This window comes from Sebastes umbrosus, chromosome 4 (genome assembly GCF_015220745.1).
Source record: "Sebastes umbrosus isolate fSebUmb1 chromosome 4, fSebUmb1.pri, whole genome shotgun sequence".
In the NCBI taxonomy this organism is placed as follows: domain Eukaryota; kingdom Metazoa; phylum Chordata; class Actinopteri; order Perciformes; family Sebastidae; genus Sebastes; species Sebastes umbrosus.
In genome coordinates this window covers 27,836,146-27,858,591 of record NC_051272.1, presented here as the reverse complement: position 1 = coordinate 27,858,591, position 22,446 = coordinate 27,836,146, and the positions used below count along the sequence as shown (strand labels likewise).

Here is a 22,446-nt window from a genome sequence, read left to right as displayed (position 1 = left end):
ACTAATGGATTCCTTAGGTTTTCTAGCTTCATATGATATACAGTATGTACCTTCTACCTCTAAAACTCAACCTGATATAGCCTCTGAAAGACTGTAACGTTGGTCGGGATTGCCGACGATCCCACGGATCTCAGGGGGTTAATGTGCTTCATTCTGAATTTTTGCAGAGATCACAGATATATTTTAGGAGCATGTGTCACTAAAATTCTTGTACCGTAGGACTCTTGAGAGCCCTGTTTGGCTTACTGTCATATATATTAATTATAGTCCTGTATCACAGTTTTTTCTTCTCATTGTCGTGCAGGAATACGTTCGAGGACTCTGCGACCCGGAACTACAGAAAGAAGAGTGGTACCCAGTGGACATGCACTGTATTTTTGCCGGTGCCCGCGGCCTCTTCCTGGACAGGCTCATACGGGACACAAGTGCTGAAGTTGTGGTGCCTGAGCCAGGCCGCCTGCGGTTATTGGGCCGGGCTGAACCCGTAGTGATGGCCCAGAGCAGAGTTCAGCAATTTGTAGCACTATTCCAGGTAGGGGTACTAATGATCTGTTCAGCCATCTTCATTCTTCACTTTTCTGTACATCTGTGATAAGTATTTTGACTGTAAATCTAGTAGTTGGAGAAGGCTTTACAGCAACGTTCTTAGTCCCATCGAAAATCTGTGTGTTTGTGATGTATCCAGGAAAAGCGAAGTCTACCGAGCGACAGAGAGCCCGCAGTGAAACGAGCGTTCAAGTCCTTTGTGGAGGAAAGGGATGATAAGTACACTATGGAGCTTCTTCTGCTGCCCAGTGCCCTGAAGGAAGAGCTACTGGGACTGGCCCACAGCCCCACTACCACAAATACATCCTCTCTGGTTAGTGTAGGCCTTTTTTAATATGATTTATTACTTTACAGCATAACCACTGTGTCCAGCTGGAACTTGAAGTCCCTATAGTGCCTTTGGATAACTGCAGCAAATTTAGAAAACAGCAGAATGTATCTGCTGGGTTGTTGGGAATATAACATCATGCTGTATGATTTCCCAGTGGCCTGTGGAATTTTAGTTTTTAAAAAGGTGAGGTGTCCTATTCCATTATTGACCATTGCTGCACTTCAAAATGTAACTGCATATGTTAATTTATGTTATATGTAAAACCCTGGGCAGTGTATGGCATTCTGCCACAGCTCACCCAAAAACGTACAAATTCTGTGTTGTCAGAGTTAGTGTAGCTGTAATTTTTCAACTAAGGTGCAAGGATGCAGTTTGGATTGTTAAAGAATAGACATCCTTTGTACCTCATTGTCGTTTTGACTAGATGTATTGGAGTGAAATATCTCACTCTGACTAAAGTGAATTTACTTTCTACTCTTGTCTTTGAAGCAGGCGCGTAGCCAAGGGTATGTCTGGAAGATAGGTCTAGCCAGATTGACCACAGTCTTACACAATTAAATATGCATATTTGTATGCCTCACTGGTCACTGTGACCTTATGTTTGTCCCATTCATGTGAAAGCATTATCTCAGGAACGTCCACTTGGAATGAAGGATGACCTGATTAGATTGCGGTAGTCAAAAGTCAAGGTCACTATGACCTTAAGTCCGTCCCATTCTCATGATATCAAAGGAACACCTCAATCGAATTTCTTCAAATTTGGCACAAACATCCACTTCTATGATGTAGTTGTGCAGTCTTTGCCATGCTTCTTTGAGTTTGAAAATGCTTTGACAATAGATTTCACTTTAACTTATATTTTAAAAGTTTCAAATCCTTGCAAACATGCAAAGAGTTTATAAAAGCTTCTTTGTGTTACTAAGTGTTACTTTTTGGCATTTAGCAGCCGTTCTAATTCAGTGCAACTTATGAAACAGCAGTAAAGTTTAAGTCTGATAATTTTGGCAGCTGTGCAGTAAGTGAAAGAGAGAATTTGTGACAAACTCTGGTTTTGGTAAGGAGAACCATGTAGGACACGCAGGGAAGTACGATCATGAGGGTTTTGAGGGGGAACTTTTCCTGTACTTTCTTAACCGAGGTGACGTTTTGTTCCCTTTTCCAGCTTCAGCTCAACCAGACGCTGCATTCCAGCATGGCGGAGGTGGACCAGGACCGCTCGCAGAGCAGCACCCCTGTGACGGAACTCTCCAACCGCATCCTGGGCACCAGCTTCGAGGAGAAAGGGAGCGGAGCAGCATCCGTCGGCGGAGGCGGCAAAGCAGGAGGAGCGACGGGCTTGGGTACCGAGGCCGTCCTGCTCAACGGCACTCGGCCATCGCACAAGCGGCGCTCATCTGAGAGCGAGACTCGCGACACAAAGAGACAGTACTCTCTGGAGCGGAGGGACGAGTCGCCAGAGAGAGCGAGAGAGAGGGAGCGACAGAGGGACAGAGAAGGCCGGGGGGGCAGTAGCAGCTGTAGATCCAAAACCCCCTCGGCTTCATCGTCCCTCTCCTGCTCCTCCTCCTCAGGAAAAGCAAACACAGTAGTCGGTGCCATCATGTTGGACTCCAGTGAAGGAGTCTCAGATGACGGGGAGGCAGTAAGCCCGGAAACCAACCTCCGCTGCTTGGTCAATTTCTTCAGGTAAAGGTCATGATAGTTTGATATATTTGCAAAGGAATTCATCATTATTACACAAGGCCTATTAAGGGAATTACTTGTTAACCGAATATGTTGTTGTAGTCAAGTAAAACATGGGGAGTTTGACTTTGTATTTAAATTTCTATTCATGGTTTTGTTTCAGGCTATACAGGGTTTTAGATAACTTACTGTTCATCTTTTTCTCTTGTGTGTGAAAGGATTTTACAGTTTTCAAGTCAGTATTAAAAACAATGCTCATATCCCCATATTTACATAGAAAGACTGAACAGTTGCTGTAATTGTTCCTCCTGTCTATACTGGCTGTGAAATCATACCTTTGTAATGTGATTTCATTATAGGAGATGGGGTTTAAAATCCACAGTCCTATTTCTGTGCAGAAAGTTAATTTCTAAAGTTCAGCTGAAGCTAATATGAGGCTTCAGTAGACTGAAGTTAGTCAAATCAAGTGTCCCTATGTTGATGTCTTTGTAATATGACATTTCCTTGTGTTTCCTTGCTGAGCAGCAGTGGTGGGATAGTGACAAAAAAGGTAATTCTGTACGAACAGGTAGGGGTGTAAGAAAATATTGATACACGAGTATCGTGATACTATGTTTTGCGATGGTGTATCGATTCTCCAAAACGCTGTATCAATTTTTAATTAACGTCTTAAAAATCCGGGCCCGGCTGCTTTTCTGTCTTTAGGATGTTGTAGCGGGCTCAGTTTTAAAGCTGGCATCATATGAAACTAGTAGGGCTGTCCCGAATACCATTTTCTGGGCTTCGAATAGAAATTTTCGAAGGTACTCAAGGTTTCGCTCTCGACTTGTTCTTCTGTCTGTCTCCATCTCCCCTGTTTCATCCCCCGGGACAGTGCCGCTGCCGCACTACTGTACACACGCACCTCTACACACAACTATAATAATTAATGTTGAATATGAATAATGAATAGTGTTGTGGGATTATTCCTTATTTCATGGCCTATTTTGGGATTTATACTTTATGATGACATACTTATATATAAAAAAACAAACAAACAAACCAAAAAAAATGAAGCATTCGAATACTGATTTGGACGTCGAAGCATTCGGGTCCGCCCTAGAAACTAGAAAACCTAAGGAATCCATTGGTAGCAACCATACATCATACTTGCATGTCGTGAAGGAAGCTAAATAACGCTTCAAAGTTACGCTTCATTTTGGTGAGGGAAAAACTGGCAAGGCCATTGTCAAAGGGGTCCCTTGACCTTTGACCTCAAGATATGTCAATGAAAATGGGTTCTATGGGTTCTTCTATCAAAAAGTGGGCATGTCTGTAAAGGGGAGACTCGTGGGTACCCATAGAACCCATTTTCATTCACATATCTTGAAGTCAGAGGTCAAGGGACCCCTTTGAAAATGGCCATGCCAGTTTTTCCATGCTAAAATTTGGATGTTGGATTATGGGAAATGTATGGATTCCTTAGGTTTTCCTTAGGTTTCATATGATCCCAGTATCTTCACTCTAACTTTATAACTGAGCTACAACCTCCAAAGTATCAATAGTGTTAATGCGTTAAGGAAATAAGTGGTGTTAAAACGATTTTACGTTAAAGCGTTATCGCGTTAACTTTGACAGCCCTAGTTGAAATTTAGAGCACAAGCTTTAGAGCACAAAATAAGGAATGTGGATTAGAGGCTGACATTCTTTTGGGAATCCTGTGGGATGGGAGTCAATTTCACTATTCATCATGTGACTGGAAAAAGTCAACGGGAGCAGGTGGGACGGGAGTCATAATAACAATAGGTCAGCTTTTATATATAAATATGCTGTTCTAATGTGAATAAACACGGCAGCGGGATGGGACGGGAGTCATTCTTCCGGTATTGGGACGGGACAGGAGTTTTTATGTGGGAGTGGGATGGGACAGGAGTGAAAATCCACTCCCGTGTCACCCTCTACTGTGGAACCGTCCTGCATCTTACACCTCTTCCTAACTGGACGCGATGTGAACGAGCGAGCGAACATCAGTTTTTTCCAATGAAGATGTCCTAACCTGCTCCGTGCGTCAGCGAACAGGCTGAGTGACCTGTCGGTTGTTTGAAAAATCACTTGCCCTGGCTCTACTTATGCAAAGTTTCACGCACCTCCAACCTATTTTCACAGGTCAAAATTGACAGTTAATCAATATCGCGCTCTATATGTAATAGAGAGTGACATCGCTCATAGTATATCTGGACAATTTTTTCACTCTCCACTCGTCAGAGTTCACTTGCTCGCTGTATGTTAGGAAGAGGTGTTTTACATTAGAATTGCGTTAGGAAGGTATTTCTTCACAGCCAGTATTGGACCAGTAAAGAAACCATAACAGCCTTCAATAACTCTTTCAGTGTACATATGGGCATGTGAGTATTGTTTGAAGACAGCTTTGAAAAAATGTGACGCTATCCTTCAACTCTGCTACACCTCTCTTACTACAAAACAAAAAATTGTTAAAACTGCTTTTCTTCAGAACCATGGGTTACCAGCAGGAAGTGGTGGAGCGCGTCGTTAAGGAGACGGGACAGACAGAAGATACCTTCCTCGTTCTGGAGAAAATCGTTGAGGAAACAAAACGTTGTGAAGAAGGAGGGGAAAAAGAAAGACGATTGAACTCTGTGCGCTCCACAGACATTCCCTCCTCCTCCTCATCGTCGTCGTCCTCCTCTGCGGTCTATCGATCCAGAGAGAAGGAGCGCGAGCTGAGCAGAGCGTTGGTAGACCCAGGCCGGTCTAAAGAGAACATTAAGCCCAATCAGCACGGAGGCAGCAGCAACGGTCTGGGGCACCGGAGACAGTGCAGCGGCAGCGAGACCAGCACTCAGCAGGTAACAACCCTTCAAAAAAAGATTGTTGATACTCAGCTAGACATGGTACGATATGAAAATGTCATGTCGCGATCATAAGATTTTGGTATCGGAAGCGTTCTGGTTTCCATTTGTAGTCTGAGTAGTATTGACCAATCACAAACACATGGAGCAGGCTTTGCTTGAGTGTGTGGAGAGCAAAAGAGGCGGAACACATTGGCCAAAATGCAATCTCAGAACCCACCTGCTATCGTCTGAGGATGATTTAGCTTTTTATTGGTTTAAAATGAGTTTGTAAACTGGCTACTTGTGAAACAGTCCAGTTGTTACACGTTGTCTCTCAACTCAAACTCAAGTCTGGCATCTCAAGTTGCTAATCAGACAGTAAATAATGAGCAGTTCACGGAAGAGGAAGTTTTGACCCGGATATCCGCTGGCTACACCGGAACCCCAGAAATAGAGCCCCTTGCCCCCAGAGGCTTATTCGTCGTCGGACCGATAGCCAGTGAGTTCCGAGATTGCGATTTTCTTGGCCAAAACAATTGCAATTAATGTTATTATAATAATCATCAAAATATGCTTAAAACTCTTAAAGCTGCTATTGATAACATTCAGCCTCTAGATGTTGCATTCTCCCTCCCCCGTTTCATTGCATTCACTTCACAACAAGTCGTTGCCAGGCACTTACCGTCAATCTCAGCCATTTATCTGTTTTTTCCCACACTAACTGACGACCCAAAGATACCACTTGATACCAACGTTGTTTTACTTTTGGCTCGCAACCTTTGTTAGAAGTGGGAATCAAACATCGGATATCTTCCACAGAGATAAACAAAACATTCATTTGGTTAAATGATTCATTCACAATCGTAATATTTGTTTTCAGGAAAAGCCATTCTTTTGTTTGGCACCTTTCTAAAAGCTGTGGATGTATTTTATATATATATATATATATATATATATTTATATATATATTTGTCTACATAACAATGTTATCAATAAGACCTTTTAAAATGACACTAAAACATACTGATAATCACTTTACCTTACATTTGTTAAGAAACAAATATTTGTATTGCATGACACACATCTTTTTTTAAGTGAAAAACAATCAAATCATTTTAAATAAGGTCATCATAAATCATAAGGGCCCCCCTGTGGAAATACAGGATAAATAAATAAAAAACAGCAAGATTGTGAGTCTGTTCTTTCTTCGGGCTCTATTTTTCACTACTCTACCATGATAGCGAGCTAGACAGCTTTACCAAGTCGCTCGTGAGAATATTCACGATTATCCCATTAATGGAAATTCAACAAAATCAACTTATTGTGAGTGTTTTTTATGGAGATACATGATAAAATCCTATATCGTCCCATTCTTATTATCAGTTCAACATTATTTTTTTCTTCTTTTCCTTCGATAAAACACCCATATTTAATCTAACCCATTGTATTGGACCGTGAGATGAGGGATTGACCTAATTACCATTTTTAAGTACCTGAAGGTTGAAGATTTGAAGTCACGGAACAAGACTGACTGACTAGACTGATTTGCTTCTTTTGCATGATCAATTTCGGCTAATTTAACATGAGGTACTTTACCATCTTTTTCCTTCATCTCACCTGTGAAATCCACATTTAATCACATCACATTTACATCTCTCATATCTTAACTCCCATGACGCATTTAAATGTTTCCTTCAAAGCCGCCTTCTCCCCATTTTATCTTCTATCCTGCAGTCTGATCTCTTCATCTCTTCATCTCAAATCATTTACAATAAATCACTTCATACCTTATGACTCACCTTAAATGGATCTGCAATATTATCACACCACATACTGTCAGCTCATTTCATTGCTCATCAAGCTGGCATCAGATTTATCAATGAAACATCGCACTTATGGCATGACAATATGGATACATTTAAAATTGTGATAATCATTAAGTCATCATATTGATGGTCTCTGCTAACAAATGTATGAGTCATAAAGATGATACAAATATTTCTAATAATGTTGACTAATTTGTATCAAAACGTGCTAAATGAGTGATCTTTAAATGGTATCAACATTCTGACAACAGAATAGCGTAATGCATTCTGCTGTTTTTCTCCTAAAATAAAAACAAATCCTATCAAATCTCATTTCAGGCCATCACTATCAAGAGGAGCTCTAGTGCTCAAGGAGGAGCAGGAAACTACGAGATCATTACCATCGACGATGACGACGATGTCATCCCCACCAATAGCAAAACAGCTGATAGTAGGACGTCCCGGATGATGACAGTGCCACACCTGGACACCCAGTCAGGATCCAGAACAGACTACTTGGCGCGGGGAGGGGGCGGCGTCTCGCAGAGGGACTACCTGTCGAGGGGCGGGACTCAGACTTTGGGAGGAGTCGTGAAAGTTGAGACTGTGACGGCGCTGCGCAGCACGCCTCAGTGGCTGGCCGCCACCATCACGTCATTAGCTTCGACCCCCAGTGTAGGTATTACCTTAAAGTCCACTCATAAATGTGTTTTGCCTGTTTGGCCGTCACTGTGCAGGATGATATATGTGCAGAGCTTGGCACTAGAAGACTTTAATGTTTTCACATGAATGTGCTGAAGGAGGAACATTTCTCTGTTTTAAAATCTCAGTTTAAAAGTCGTTCCTCACCAGTGCGATGCGAAGATGCGGTGCGGGAATACGAAAAATCTGCCGGCTAATTTTCCGCATGACGACTATTCACACTGGTTCCGGTGCGAATTATCCGTGTTGCTGTTTTTTATTTTTGTCAATGAGGCTCAATGAGTTTCCTCCTAAATGATGCCCGTGTCCACTCCACAAAAACCTTTCCAGACAGAGAATGTCTGAAGGGGCTAACATTAACTACACAATACATAAACTATCGGACCCCAAATTCACCAGATTCAACTGTTATCAGGCCATTAAATAGCCGTTATCAGTCGCTATAAGCACCATAGATGCGGGTCATTAGGGGCCTACTACGTTGTCAAAGTGAAAGTGAAACTTAGCAACACGTTCTAACACGTTGTAAAACTGAATGAAACTGAATATGTGATTGGTTTCACACAGGATGCGATCTGCAGTCTCCTGGGTGAAAACCCTGTGTTTTGTGTTGAGGTAGTAGTGTTTGTCGTACATTATTGGGTGTTGAGAAGGGGACGGCCCATTGCTATTCCGAAACACCAATAGTCTAAAAAATTTCCCATTGGACTGAAAAAAGCAAATTTGTCCGTTACCCGAAAATACACACTCTCCGTGCAACAAACAGAAGCACATGGCTAATTATTATGCAGAATGACAGCGATCAGTTAGAAAAAGGATTTCATTGGTCAAACACATATTTCCATTGATGGAGATCCACTGAAATCTAGGGCCGTCCGAACAGGGGTGTGCAAGTATTCGTAAGAACCCGCAAAATCTGCTTTCATAAATTTCCATGCAAATTTTTAGGACGAAAATCCGTGGTTGTTGTGAACGGCTGTAAGACATTTACATACGAGATGATTTGTAATATCACAACTTGTTTGGAAGCCAATCATGGTCCAATACGAAACTTAACAATTGTGATGTGACAACTTCAAACCTCCAGCACACACACACTGCAAATTCACTTTTCAGTGAAGTAGGAAAGGAGACAAATTGTGTCAAGCAGTTTGTGAACAGTAAATGCACAATATTTCTATAAGAGTATTTTTATGTGTCTTAAAATATGTCTGGATCCCCCACAATGTATTGCTTTGTTTTTTGCGTGACGAAGGAGTGTTAGGCCCTGATCAGACAGAGTGTGTTTTGGGGGTGGAAAAACGCGAGGCGTGCCTCACTGTCTTTTTGTTGCCCGATCTGACAGAGCATTTTTTGCCGTTTGCTGCATCTTTTTATTGCATATGTTGCTAGGCAACCATCAAATGAGTGTTAACGTTACCTTATTACAAACCATGAACTGTACCCGACCCAAATAGTTAATAGCAAGGTTTAAATGAATGTTGAATGAATGAACTTACCCAAAATCTCGAGTACTGCACTAATTTGCCTCCTGCTTTTTTCTGTTCAGATCATGGTAACTACGGGTTGGTAAAGTCATAAAGCTCTGGGTATCCAGCAAAAGTCACCGCAATGAGAAGAAACTACGGCTGTCAATCGATTAAAATATTTAATCGCGATTAATCAAAAATTAATCACATTTTGTATCTGTTCATAATGTACCTTAAAGGAAGATTTGTCAAGTATTTAATACTCTTATCAACATGGGAGTGTACAAATATGCTTGCTTTATGCAAATGTAGGTATATATTTATTATCACAAAACAGTGACAAATATTACAAGTAGGTAAGTAGTTAGGCATATTTTTATGCTAAATGCAGTACCTAACAGGCCACCACAGCTGTCAGTGTGCTGATTATGATGCCTTAAAACTGCATGTGATTATCATAAAGTGGGCATGCCTGTAAAGGGGAGACTCATGAGTACCCGTAGAACACATTTTCATTCACATACTGTATCTTGAGGTCGGACGTCAAGGAACCCCTTTGTAAATGGCCATGGCAGTTTTTCCTTGGCAAAATTTAGCCCAAGTTCAGAGTGTTATTTAACCTCCTTCGCAACAAGGTAATATGACAAGGTTTTCTTGTTTCATTGGATACCAGTATCTACACTTTAGCTTTAAAACAGCCCGCCACAACCTAAATAACGCTTTATCACAGTAACTTTGACAGCCCTTGAAAAAACCCTGATGACGTCGGGCACTTTTCCGTTCTGATTTAAAAAGAAATTCAACCCAACGTGTTCAGGGCGCTCTTGTGAAAATGCGAGGCGCACAGAGCAGATAAACACGAGGTGCTCAAAACGCTTCGATCTCATTGAAAACGATTACAAAAACACACTCTGTCTGATCGGGTCCTTAAGGGGATTAGTTTCCAAGGCTCCTGCTGGACTGGATTTTCTTGAATATCTTGGGAAAGTCAGGGAAGTTGACAAAGCAGTAGTCAGATAACGTCACAATTAGTCAGATTTAGCTTACTTTCCTACTGATGAATCATTTCTGGTTGTCGACTAGATGTTTAAAGAACCAGTTTTACTTTTGGATGAAACTGATGAATAATGAAATAAAATGAGACAATATTTATTTAGTTATTATTAATTGTGTCTGCTACAAAAAGCTGAGCTAGTAGATGGCAATACGGATTTTTATTCTGTTGAATGTTTTCGATTTGTGTGTCCAATCTTCCTTCGTACGAAAAAATCTGCTTGTTCAGCCATGTAAAAAAGGCTTAAAATATTAAGATCTTTTTTTTTTCTTCCCCACCCAAATTTTGCAATACAGAGCTGGGAATGAGATCTTAAACGTGCCCACTCATGGCGGATGGGTGTTCTTCTGATTCATATCATGAATCACTTCCTTGTTTTTCTGTTATTTTACAAGTCTTTTTTATTTTTATTTCCCCCCCTCAGTCAGCTCAGCCCATCATCCGGCCCTCAGCCTCTCCCTATCAGACCATCGGCCACATGGGGTTTCACGGCGTCGGAGCCAGGACTCCTCCTGCAAACGACCCGCCGGCGCCCCCGGTGACGGGTTTCGCTCGTTTCCATCAGTCGCTGAGGACTCCCTACACTCTGAAGCTGCCAAATGAGCCAGGACGTCAGGAGCTCAGACACATCATCATAGACGGCAGCAACGTGGCTATGGCGTGAGTCTGCGACCCCCCCCCCACACACACACAAACACACACACACACACACACATAAGCAATTATAAACTGGCCGGGCATCTTTGCACTGGTATGAAGCTGGATCTATCGTTACATGGTGTATGAGAAGGACATTTAAGTCAAAAAGAATTCAATTTGTATGCCTCCGCGCCAGCGAGAGGTGGGGGAGACGCATTATGTTTTCGGGTTGTCCGGATGTATGTTAGGGGTGGGGGAAAAATCAATACAGCATAGTATTGCAATATTTTGCATGGCAATATTGTCGATACACACTTTTATTACATAAACCATCAACTCTTAAAGGACCCGTGTGTAACATTTAGGGGGATCTACTGGCAGACATCGAATATAATATTAGTAACTATGTTTTCATTTTTTTTGGCGAGGAAAACTGGCATGGCCATTTTCAAAGGGGTCCCTTGACCTCTGACCTCAGGATATGTGAATGAAACCTCTTGAGATGAACAGAGTGAAAACTGTGTCTTATTAGATAAAAACAGATGTTGACAAACTGCATAATTTGCAGTTGAATAAAGGTAATAAATCACTTTTTTTTTAGCAATAAATCTTATCACAATACTTGGCGTATCGCAAAATGTTCCCCTGAACACCTTGCAGGCAAAATATCCGGTAAAATTCATCAGAGCATGTTGCTTTATCTTCCGACTCCGATGCAGCATTGCTTACTGGTATGAGTGTAGAGAGTTGTAGCTCCTGTAATGACAATTCTAATACCGCACCTGTAGTACACGCACCACGTTTTTCCTTTTACACACGAAGCCATCACCCTTCCCATCAACATCGCCATCATCATCAGTTAAGGTCACACACACACACACTCTCAGTCATAATCTCAATCTAAATGAAGCACTTGTTACGGTGCGTAGGTTGCAGCTACAACCCTTATCGTGTAGGTGCACCAAAACTTAGCCCACGCATTCACACAATGTTGTTACTCATCACCTTTTCAGTGTGTTAGCCCGGCAGAGCGAAAGCAGTTGTAACAACACGATTTAATTAGCGGGGGGAGTACTACGGGGGTGTTTTTGGGAAGAAAGGCCTTTTCTAGTAAAAATCAGTTTGTAGTTTCTGTTTTATTAAGAACTTGTGCAACAAAGGAAGGATCGAGTGTAGCCTGTTGTTATTTTTTCCTCACTCTCTGCTAATGTGTCGTCACAGTCTTAATCCCGGATCACTTCGTCTTGACTTCTCAATTTCGCAACCACTTCCTTTCCCGGTCTGCCTCGCTCCCACTCTCCCTCGCCCGTCCTCCGTGCCTCCTTTCGAGAAATATGCCTAAACAGAAACCTCTGACTCGACATCTGTCATACTGAATGAACGAAAAGATTTCATCATTATTGTTTTTATTAGTTAACGCACACTGTTAAAACCGCAGTAACAAGACAAACAAAATATTTTAAACAATTTTATGGAACCTTTTGAAATCCAATTATTTGTAGTGTTTTGTTTTCTTTTTTTTCTCCTTTTTTTCTTTTTTCCATAATAATTTATTGGAAGTAGCGTAAGGTGTACAGAAAGGTAAGAATAAAGCACAAATGGTTGTCCCTCCATATTTTGGTATTTTTCCCCCCAAAGCAAAAAAAAAAACAAAGTTAAATTAAAAAAAAAATAAAAAATAAGAAAATAAGATATAAAAAAATATAATAAATAAAGTACACATTGACAGTAATAATACTTATAGGATAAATCCCAAACTACAGATAAAATAGGCTGATAAACAACTGCTTCAAATTGATGATGGTGGTGTCCCTATCGCAGGTTATCAGGGTATGTCCTGATCCTGAACGAGGTTATTAGGTTCTGTAAACGTATCCTCTTGAGCTCTGAGATGTTTTCCCTCATCAGATTACGTCCAGGTTTCCACGGTGATTTTACTGCTTGCACAATCTCTTCCTGCTGTGGTGTCCTTCATCACTTTCTCTTTTCAGCAGTCGGTGGAACTTCCCTTGAGTTTGCTTCGCGGCTCTGACCGCAAGATGAAAAGGATCTTGTTCTCTAGTGTGTTTGTGTGTATTTCGGACTGTTGGTCTGTGTGTGTGTTTGCTCTCTGTCTTGTGTTTTTATTAGGGCTGTCAATTGATTAAAATAGTTAATCATGATTAACCGCAATTTCATTGCACATTTTTTTATCTGTTCAAAATGTACCTTAAAGGGAGATTTGTCAAGTATTTGATACTCTTATCAACATGAGAGTGGAGTGTGCAAATATGCTTGCTTTCTACAAACGTGTTTATATATATATATATATTATTGTCCAGAAACCCTCACAGGTACTGCATTAAGCATAAAAAATATGTTCAAATCATAACATGACAAACTGCAGCCCAACAGACAACAACAGCTGTCAGTGTGTCAGTGTGCTGACTTCACTATGACTTGCCCCAAACTGCATGTGATTATCATAAAGTGGGCATGTCTGTAAATGGGAGACTTGTGGGTACCCAAAGAACCCATTTCCATTCACATATCTTGAGGTCAGAGGTCAAGAGCCTCCTTCTCGACAAGCTAGTATGGTTGGTACCAGTGGATTCCTTAGGTTTTGTATAATGATACCAGTTCCTTCACCCTAAAAATCGCAAGTTGCGTTATTGCGTTAAAGTAATTAGTGGCTTTAAAATGAATTTGTGTTAGGTGTTATTATCGCGTTCATTTTGACAGCCCTAGTTTGTATGTCACAGAAAACAAGTTTGTAATCCGTTACATGTACTGAGACAGTGAATGGAAAATAGATCAGTGTTTTTTTTCCCAGTGTTGACACTTAAGTACTGTCAACATCAGCATCACTGTTTGTGTAAAGGGGGGCATTTTTTTCGTCCGGCCTACGTCACTTTGCTAAAGACCTGCTAAATATTTAGTGTCGCTCCACCGTGTGTAACAAGCAGCTGCACAGACTGTTTGCTCTGCGTCTCTGCTTCACCGCAGCTCATGTGAGGCCAGATTGAGGATCAAGATAGTAACTCGGTGCACAGGGAAGTTACCAGCAGAGACATAACTGACAGAAATGCACATGACATGGAAAAAGAAAGAAGAGCGAACAGAAGCTCCATTCATAAGGGAACAATTTGACCATTTAGAACAGTTTTATAATTATTTCTCTGAGAACATCAGTTTGCAGAATACTCCTCCAGCACTAGTCTGGCCTTTTGGACTCACCCTACTCAACAATAGACATATCTAGTTGGCCCTTCAGTCTTGAGATTGGTTGGAAATTCACTTTTTTTTTGTCCACCTGCCACTATGGCTAGTGGGAAGTAGATTTCCCCAACATGAAAATAGATTGAATGATTATCACTGTGAGATAGATGGAAGGGTTTTGAGGTGTAGTAATGAGGCAGAATTTCCTTTTAACACACACGCACCTAATACCATCAAATAAAGAATAACATATATATATACATATATATATAAATACTCATTCCAGAGGACGTCACTAGTGTTTTGAGTCTGCGGCCTGCAGCAGCAGCCAGCTTCCTGCTCGCTGAGGCTGGCTGCTCTCAGGGAGTTTCTCGTCTCTGTTGGTGTTTGTTGTTTGTGTTGTTTTGTGGTTTTCTGTCCTAGCGACCCATTTGTTGCATTACAGCTGTCTGACGTGCACGTACAGACCATGCACGTCACCACCAGCGATCTAGGTCAGCTGATGGTGTGACGTGCAGTTTGGGTGCTGTTTTGTATTGAGCACTACTAAAATAACCGCCAGGTTAACCATTATTTCTGTTGCAGGGTAGACCATTGAAACCAGTTTGACGTTCAATGCGGTCCTGCTAATATTTTAAATATTCCGAACTTCCTGTCAGTTGATCTCATCAGTAAGACATGATTAGATTTCAGTGCTTGCGGCACTGCTTTATTTTCCTAATTCTGTAGTTTATTTCCGTTTCAATTTTTTTGGGGGGGGATATATTAGACAGCAAGTGATTATTTTGTACTTTGAACTTTTTTTTGGAAGCAAAAAAAATGGGCAAGCTTAAGAATGTGAGCGACTTTGACGAGGGCAAAATTGTGATGGCTAGACGACTGGGTCAGAACATCTCCAAAACTGCAGCTCTTGTGGGATGTTCCCGGTCTGCAGTGGTCACGACTTACTAGTCCAAGAAAGGAAAACCGGTGAACCAGTGACGCGGTCGGACTCAAGGCTCATTGATGCACGTGGGGAGCGAAGGCTAACCCGTGTTGTCCGATCCAATAGAAGAACTACTGTAGCTCAAATTGCTGAAAAAAGTTAATGCTGGTTCCGGTAGAAAGGCGTCAGAACACACAGTGCATTGCAGTTTGTTGCGTATGGGGCTGCGTAGCCGCAGACCGGTCAGGTTGCCCATACTGTCCTAATGTTATGGCTGATCTGTGTATATACAGTATGTGATTGGTAGTCAAAAAGTTGGCATTTAATATGCAGCCTTGTTTCTCCTTACTGGTAAACATCTTTCCTCCTCTTCATCCTCCCACTCTATGTCAAGTCATATCACTGGAGACGCTGCTTATCAGTAACGGACCTCAGTAGTTTGGACAATGCAAACTGAAAGTGTTGTCAAACATGTTCCTGATTTATCCACATGTTCCTCCATCTCACCGTACCCCTCTTGTTTTCGTCCCGATCTCTCCAGTCACGGCCTTCACCGGTTCTTCTCCTGTCGAGGAATAGCGCTGGCTGTTGAGACCTTTTGGAGGCGGGGCCACAGGGAGATCACAGTATTTGTCCCCCAGTGGCGTCAGAAGAGAGACCGACTCACAACAGGTACGTGTGTGCAGGTGTATACAGGGCAGTCTTCAAGTAATAGAGCAGTGATGTGTTTCTCATTGTTTGTGGCTCTTTGCTCTAGCACATTGTGTTTCCAATAAAACCATGATTAGCAGGTTTAAGTGTTTGACTTTCAGCTTTAAGGGTGTTTAAAAAGGGTATAGACCTCATTTTCCAGCGGTTTTGAGGACTGACCATAGATATAATTTTTTTATTTATTTCATATTTATTATTTATATTCAAATATTTGTATATATTATAATGTTTATATTTATATAATTTATTTTTATTTTATTATTTTAAAATTTTAAAATTTTATATTTATGGGCCCAGCGACTAAGTGTCTTTTTTAGAAAAAATACATTAAGAAAAAAAAATCCCCTATGCTTAGGCCCAGCAGGCAGTCAACTTGGGCCCGACTTGCAAAACACTGGCAGAAACCAAGATGTTCAGTTCCAGAGTCAAACTTTCCTAATACTTTCTAATAATACTGATACTAAACTATGTTTGTGTATTTCTTCCTTTTCCATTTCATTATCATGTAATATTAATATAATTGTTATTTTATTACAGAGCAACATTTTCTAAACCAGCTAGAAGACCTGAGACTGCTCTCCTTCACTCCCTCCAGAGAGGTGTGTGGCCAGAGAATATCCTCACATGACGACAGGTACACACACACACACACACACACACACACCCTTGACCTTGACCTCTGACCTCTAGATATGTGAATGAAAATGGGTTCTATGGGTACCCACGAGTCTCCCCTTTACACACATGCCCACTTTATGATAATCACATGCAGTTTGGGGCAAGTCATAGTCAAGTCAGCACACTGACACACTGACAGCTGTTGTTGCCTATTGGGCTTGAGTTTGCCATGTTATGATTTGAGCATATTGTTTTATGCTAAATGCAGTACCTGTGAGGGTTTCTGGACAATATTTGTCATTGTTTGGCTTGTTAATTGATTTCCAATAATAAATATACTGTATACATACATGTGCGTAAAGCAATCATATTTGCCCACTGCCATGTTGATAAGAGTATTAAATACCTGACAAATCTCCCTTAAGGTACATCTTAAACAGATACAAAATTAACTATGGACAATCATGCGATTTTTCACGGTTAAATAATTTAATCGATTGACAGTCCTAGTATTATGATTTAAAATACTCTTCTGTTTTGTGATTTTTGGGAAGGTGGTAAGGCCAGATTGTGAGTTCTGAAAGCCAGATCTCTCAGCAACTTAAAATTGATCAGCAAGATCTGCAGATCACAGATATATCACGTCATCTGTGTAAAAATGAACTGAAAACTCATCCTGACTCAGCAATCAAGGTGTTCCTCTAGCGGTGGATTCCCCTTTGTGAGCTGGGAGTGAACTTCTGACCTTTGAACAATAGGGAAAGTCCAGAGTGTCTAATCCAGTCTCTCTCTCTCTCTCTCTTTTAGGTTCCTGCTCCACCTAGCAGAAAAAACAGACGGTATTATCGTAACCAATGACAACCTGAGGGACTTTGTTGACACCTCGGACACCTGGCGCAAGATCATTCAAGAGAGGTGATTGCCCGTTACGTACACACAGCAGCTCAGTCAGCCATTCACTTATACGTTCCATTACCCAACATGATACTGGAAAGTCCACCGAGGCAGACTGCCAGCTGGATGACAAACGTTAAGGATGTAGTTTTTATTTAAAGCCAGTTTATCTACATTTACCAACAGTGCTTAAAGGAAGAACAAACAGAACCTGAAGAGCAAATTAACATACACGGAGGAAAACTAATCAGAAGCATTGTTTGACTTCTGAGGTGTACAACTGATTTCAAATATACCAAAAACAACCTCACAAAACAAATATCTCACTAGGAGTTGATTTGACTGACTCCAGGAAACCAGCCTCTGACACACTCTACTGGTTGAACCTGTGCATAACCCGTGTCATCAGTGCTATATGGTGATGCTGTCACAGGCTAATTCCTGGTTAAACTAGTCCGTCCTGTGTTCAACCCTCCTCCAGAGGGAGGTTGTGAAGCCAGGTTGGATAATGAGCATCGACTTCAGACCACTGCGACACGTCATCGTCTAACTGTCAAAAGTTCAATCCCCCAGGATCTCATGGTGTTTTTGTGGGATTGTTGCACCTCAAAAGCTTTTCCGAGAAATTTTAAACATGATCCTACTTTAAAGCAAAATAACATGCAGCACAAAAAGGACAGATCTCATTGCTACAGTAAATCAACAATGTGGTAGGTAATGTAGACATTCCTGTATCGGTTGCTATGTGGTTGTTGAATGTTTTTGAGGGACCATCATGCCCTAAATCAGGGGTTCTCAAACTTTTTGGGCCCAGGGACCCCTTACAGGGGAGAACATTTCCCAAGGACCCCCTCTTAATTGTAACAGATTAAGCATAATGCTTACTACTATTTGTACTCTTAGATGCCATTAGAACTATTTGTATTCTAAACTTTTCAACCTAAATACTTCAGACATGTTGCATAGTAATAAACAGAAACACATTTCAATTTGAATCATGTTAAGATAAGATGAGATGATCCTTTATTAGTCCAACAGCAGACATTTTCAATGTTATTGAATGTTAATACCACTTATATACCTTTTTTAAATGGGGTGATTTTATTCAAATTGAATTGGGACTCAACAACATTTATTGTCTACATTTCAAGTAATTGATCATGAAAGCTTTCAGAAAATGAACAGTAGCAAGTAGGGATGTCACGATACCAGTAATCTAGTAGTCGATACCAATAAATTTCCACGATTCTCGATACCCAATTCGATACCACGGTGTAAAAAAATAAAAATAAAAAATCCCATGTAATTCAACACGTACTCTTTTATTAAAAACAGTGAAGATTACAAAAAACAGAGGCATGTAGCCTTTAAGTAATAAATAAAAAAAATTTACCCATTTTGTTAATTTTGGTGTATCAGCGGCATGCTATCAATCGATAGTCGGACGACGGACACTACATACTGACCATGAATGCATCTGGTCCTTCAGCTCAGAGTGGTAGGAGGAGTAGGAGGCAGAGGATGAACTTATGAACTTATTGTTGTGTGTCACAATCTTATCAGAGCTTATTGGCCCAAAAGCTAATGTGGGTGGGAGTAATGGACACAATATTCTTGTTTTATTGGCACAAATAGTCCCCATCTGGAGATGGGGATTTGCAATATGCAAGATCGCAAATTCGTGGAAGGACGAGTAAATTGCCACATTAAATACAGCTCGGAGTTTGGAAGGGGGAAACATCATATTTCACTTTAAGTAATAATTATATTTCTTTCCTTTTCACTGATAGGTTGCTTCAGTTTACTTTTGTGGAGGACCACTTCATGATCCCTGATGACCCTCTGGGGAAAAACGGACCTCATCTCGACATCTTCCTGCGTAAAGACAACAGGTATGTTTTGCCTGCATGTGTGTGTGTGTGTGTGTGTGTGTGTGTGTGTGTGTGTGTGTGTGTGTGTGTGTGTGTGTGTGTAAGGTTAGGGCCCAGAAGAAAACCATGATATCTATCCTTTTTATGATTGTAACGTCATGTGAATACTTCTCTCTCCCTCTCTCTCTCTCTCTCTCTTTTTCTTCCCGTCAGGAGGGCTCCAGTCACTCCTCCCCCGATGAGACCCCCAGACTTCCGGCCGTCCTCCCAGCAGCAGCAGCCGGTTTACGTCCAGGCCCTCCACTCCGCTCCTCGGACCGCCGCCTCCACGCCCCGGCCCCCTCCCTCCCTGACTCCCCACCCCACCACGCACTGGCCCCACTCCGGCCCCCCCGAATGGCACCCACCCCGCCGTTCCCCGTCCCCCTCGCCCTCCCCTCCTCCCCAGCGGTCGCCGGGGGAGACGTCAGAGCTGAAGAGGAAGCTGTACGACATCTTCCCCGACCAGAAGCAGCGGATCGACCGCATCCTCAGCGACAACCCGTACATGAGAGACCTGAACGCCCTGTCTGGGCTGCTGCTGGGATAAACAACTGGCTCACACACACAGTACATAATGCACACATATGCAAGAATATACAGCATAAAAAATAATTTATTTTCTTCTCGTTCTTTTATTTTACCAGCCTGGAGGGCATGGAAAGTTAGATTTAATATTATTTTAGACTGATCTTCAAACTAGCTGCTATTGGCAAAAAAAAAAGTATTTTTTTTAAAGATATTTTTCTCTCCCTCCTCTTGCTCTTAAATTGATTAAGGTGATCAACACTGGCGTCTACAGAACCAAAATGTTGCCATATTTGTCAAGCAGCAAAGTGTTTATTGTTCAGAAGGTCATAAATCATTGCAGGTCCTTGAAAAACAGTCCAGAGGTTCCTTGAATGTGGGACCAGCACTGGGAGAAGATGTTCTGGACCAACAACAGCGAACTTGATCACATTGGTGACACTGAACTCAGCACATGATGGGTTTCCTCTTCAAAACCTTGTTTACCATCAGACTCTCACACCTCTCTGAATATTCAATTTTTTTATGGATAAAATCTGGGACATAGACAGGTTTTGCATGTTTATGTTTTCAACATATTAGTTATACACTTGTTATGTTCTGTCGACAGTATCAGGTTATTTAAACTCAATGTCAGTGAGCAGTTTCAGCAGCTTGGAGTTATCAACAGAACCACCGATTGATTTTTATTTATTTTTTCTCCCCTATTTTCTTGGCGGTGTACTTTCAGGAAGCATGATGACATCACTAGCTTTAACATCATAACATCAGTATTAGTGACAGTTTAATGTTGGACAGAAATCCCCAAATGCCATATTTGGATTAGACACAACTTACATTTTTGCAGCTAACCACATTTAAGAAATACCTTTAGGCGTATGTAACGCCGACATTTTGAGGCTATATAGATGGGCAGTGTTACAATGTGTAGTTTTATCATTATCATTTCAGATTTAGTTCACTATATGTATGACACGTAATGTGTGTATATGCACAGGCTGAATTATTCGCACTTAGCAATCCATTTCTCTAATTAATGCAGCACGGCCCATCTCTATATCTTTAAAATGTTACCTGTATATTCTGGCCTTCACTTGTTTATATATATATTTACTGTATATAAACACAAGATTTCTGACTGAAAAATTACTGAAAAAAAAAAATATCTATATAGATAGATATTTTTTTTTCATCAGTACTTTTTCAGTACAAGTTATATAAATACAGTATATACTGTATATATAGTATAGTCAGAAATCTTGTGTTTTAGATTGATCACACATACTTGGCTGAAATTGGCTCAATAATCAGAAGGAAATGATAGTGTATTTGAGTACCACCACTATGACAATAACCCCCACCCCCATGTCCTCTGTCATTGGAGGAGACATGTCCTCTGGTAGCCCTGCGTTGCTTCTCAAACCTGCTAGTTTATAAATGATCTCTGATCGGAAGGCGCTGAAACTGAATTTGCTGCTCTGTTTTTGAAATTTGGTTGAATGTGTTCCCAGTTCCAGTTCGATACACTGTTAAACTGTGTTTTCAGGAGGTCGCAGTCACTAGTTTTACATTAGCATTTTGTTCTAAGATGCTTTACGAGTCATCTGCCTCGGTCTTCAGGCGATACGTATGTCGGTCCACTACACTACAAGAGTTTGGATTTATCCTTTTTGTTGAGTTAAACGACCTACTTAAATCTGAAATCACACACCATACGTTTTGCTCACCAGAACAAAAATCTCGCAAAGACGACAGATATACTTGAGTTACTTTTTGTAATTAGTGTTAAATAGCTAAATTGAATGCACTGATGGTAAGTAATGGTGTATAGTGAGTAAAACAAGGTTTCATCGATGAATCGTCAGAAAGCTTGTCGTGGGTTTTTTTACCCTCCTACACCCGGAGAATGTCGGCCGCAGCTGCATCGGAGTTTTGTAATATACACACACTTTATCTCCTTGTAAGAAAAAGAATTTCTGCACAAAAACTTTACAAGGTGTCAACAAATATGTTTTGTTTGTACTCGTTATGTTGTTGTAAGGATTACTGAAGGATTTTTTTGTTGTATTATAATTCTTTTGTGTATATCGATTTCTTTTTTGTAAATACAAGCATTTTTTTTGGCTACGGTGCACATATGGTTTTATGTATGTGAAAAAACAAAATAAACACGGCAGTCCCAATGAAACTTTTTTTGCGCGAGTGTGCAGTGCTTAGTGTTTATTCACTTGTTCTCTCTTCTACAGTGTTTGAAATTGTTGTTTCTTTAATTAATTTTTTTAGAGACAACATTACTTTGATGGCCAAAAGTTAAGCATCACCCATTTACAAGAAAATGTGTGACATTTTCAGTAATATATAAAGTGATTCAGCATATTTTTTATGCTAAATGCAGTACCTGTGAGGGTTTCTGGACAATATTTGTCATTGTTTTGTGTTGTTAATTGATTTCCAATAATAATTATGCACATGCATTTGCATAGACCAAGCATGTTTGACCACTCCCATGTTGATAAGAGTATTAAATACTTGACAAATCTCCCTTTAAGGTACATTTTGAACAGATAAAAAAACGTGCCATTAATTTGCGATTAATCACAAT

At 40.8% G+C, this 22,446-nt stretch overlaps 1 protein-coding gene across 1 annotated transcript in view; it reads left to right on the top strand.

Moving 5' to 3' along the window:
* n4bp1 (nedd4 binding protein 1) overlaps window positions 1–22,032 on the top strand; it is a 29,561-nt gene extending 7,529 nt beyond the window's left edge. The window contains exons 2-12 of the mRNA XM_037767311.1: window positions 305–532; window positions 686–859; window positions 2,040–2,563; window positions 5,052–5,406; window positions 7,536–7,871; window positions 10,846–11,081; window positions 15,725–15,855; window positions 16,432–16,528; window positions 17,320–17,427; window positions 19,197–19,298; window positions 19,491–22,032. Of these exons, the coding sequence (XP_037623239.1) occupies window positions 305–532; window positions 686–859; window positions 2,040–2,563; window positions 5,052–5,406; window positions 7,536–7,871; window positions 10,846–11,081; window positions 15,725–15,855; window positions 16,432–16,528; window positions 17,320–17,427; window positions 19,197–19,298; window positions 19,491–19,866 (2,667 nt within the window). The 3' untranslated portion in view covers window positions 19,867–22,032. The remainder of the gene's footprint in view (window positions 1–304; window positions 533–685; window positions 860–2,039; window positions 2,564–5,051; window positions 5,407–7,535; window positions 7,872–10,845; window positions 11,082–15,724; window positions 15,856–16,431; window positions 16,529–17,319; window positions 17,428–19,196; window positions 19,299–19,490) is intronic.
* Window positions 22,033–22,446: the final 414 nt, after the last annotated feature.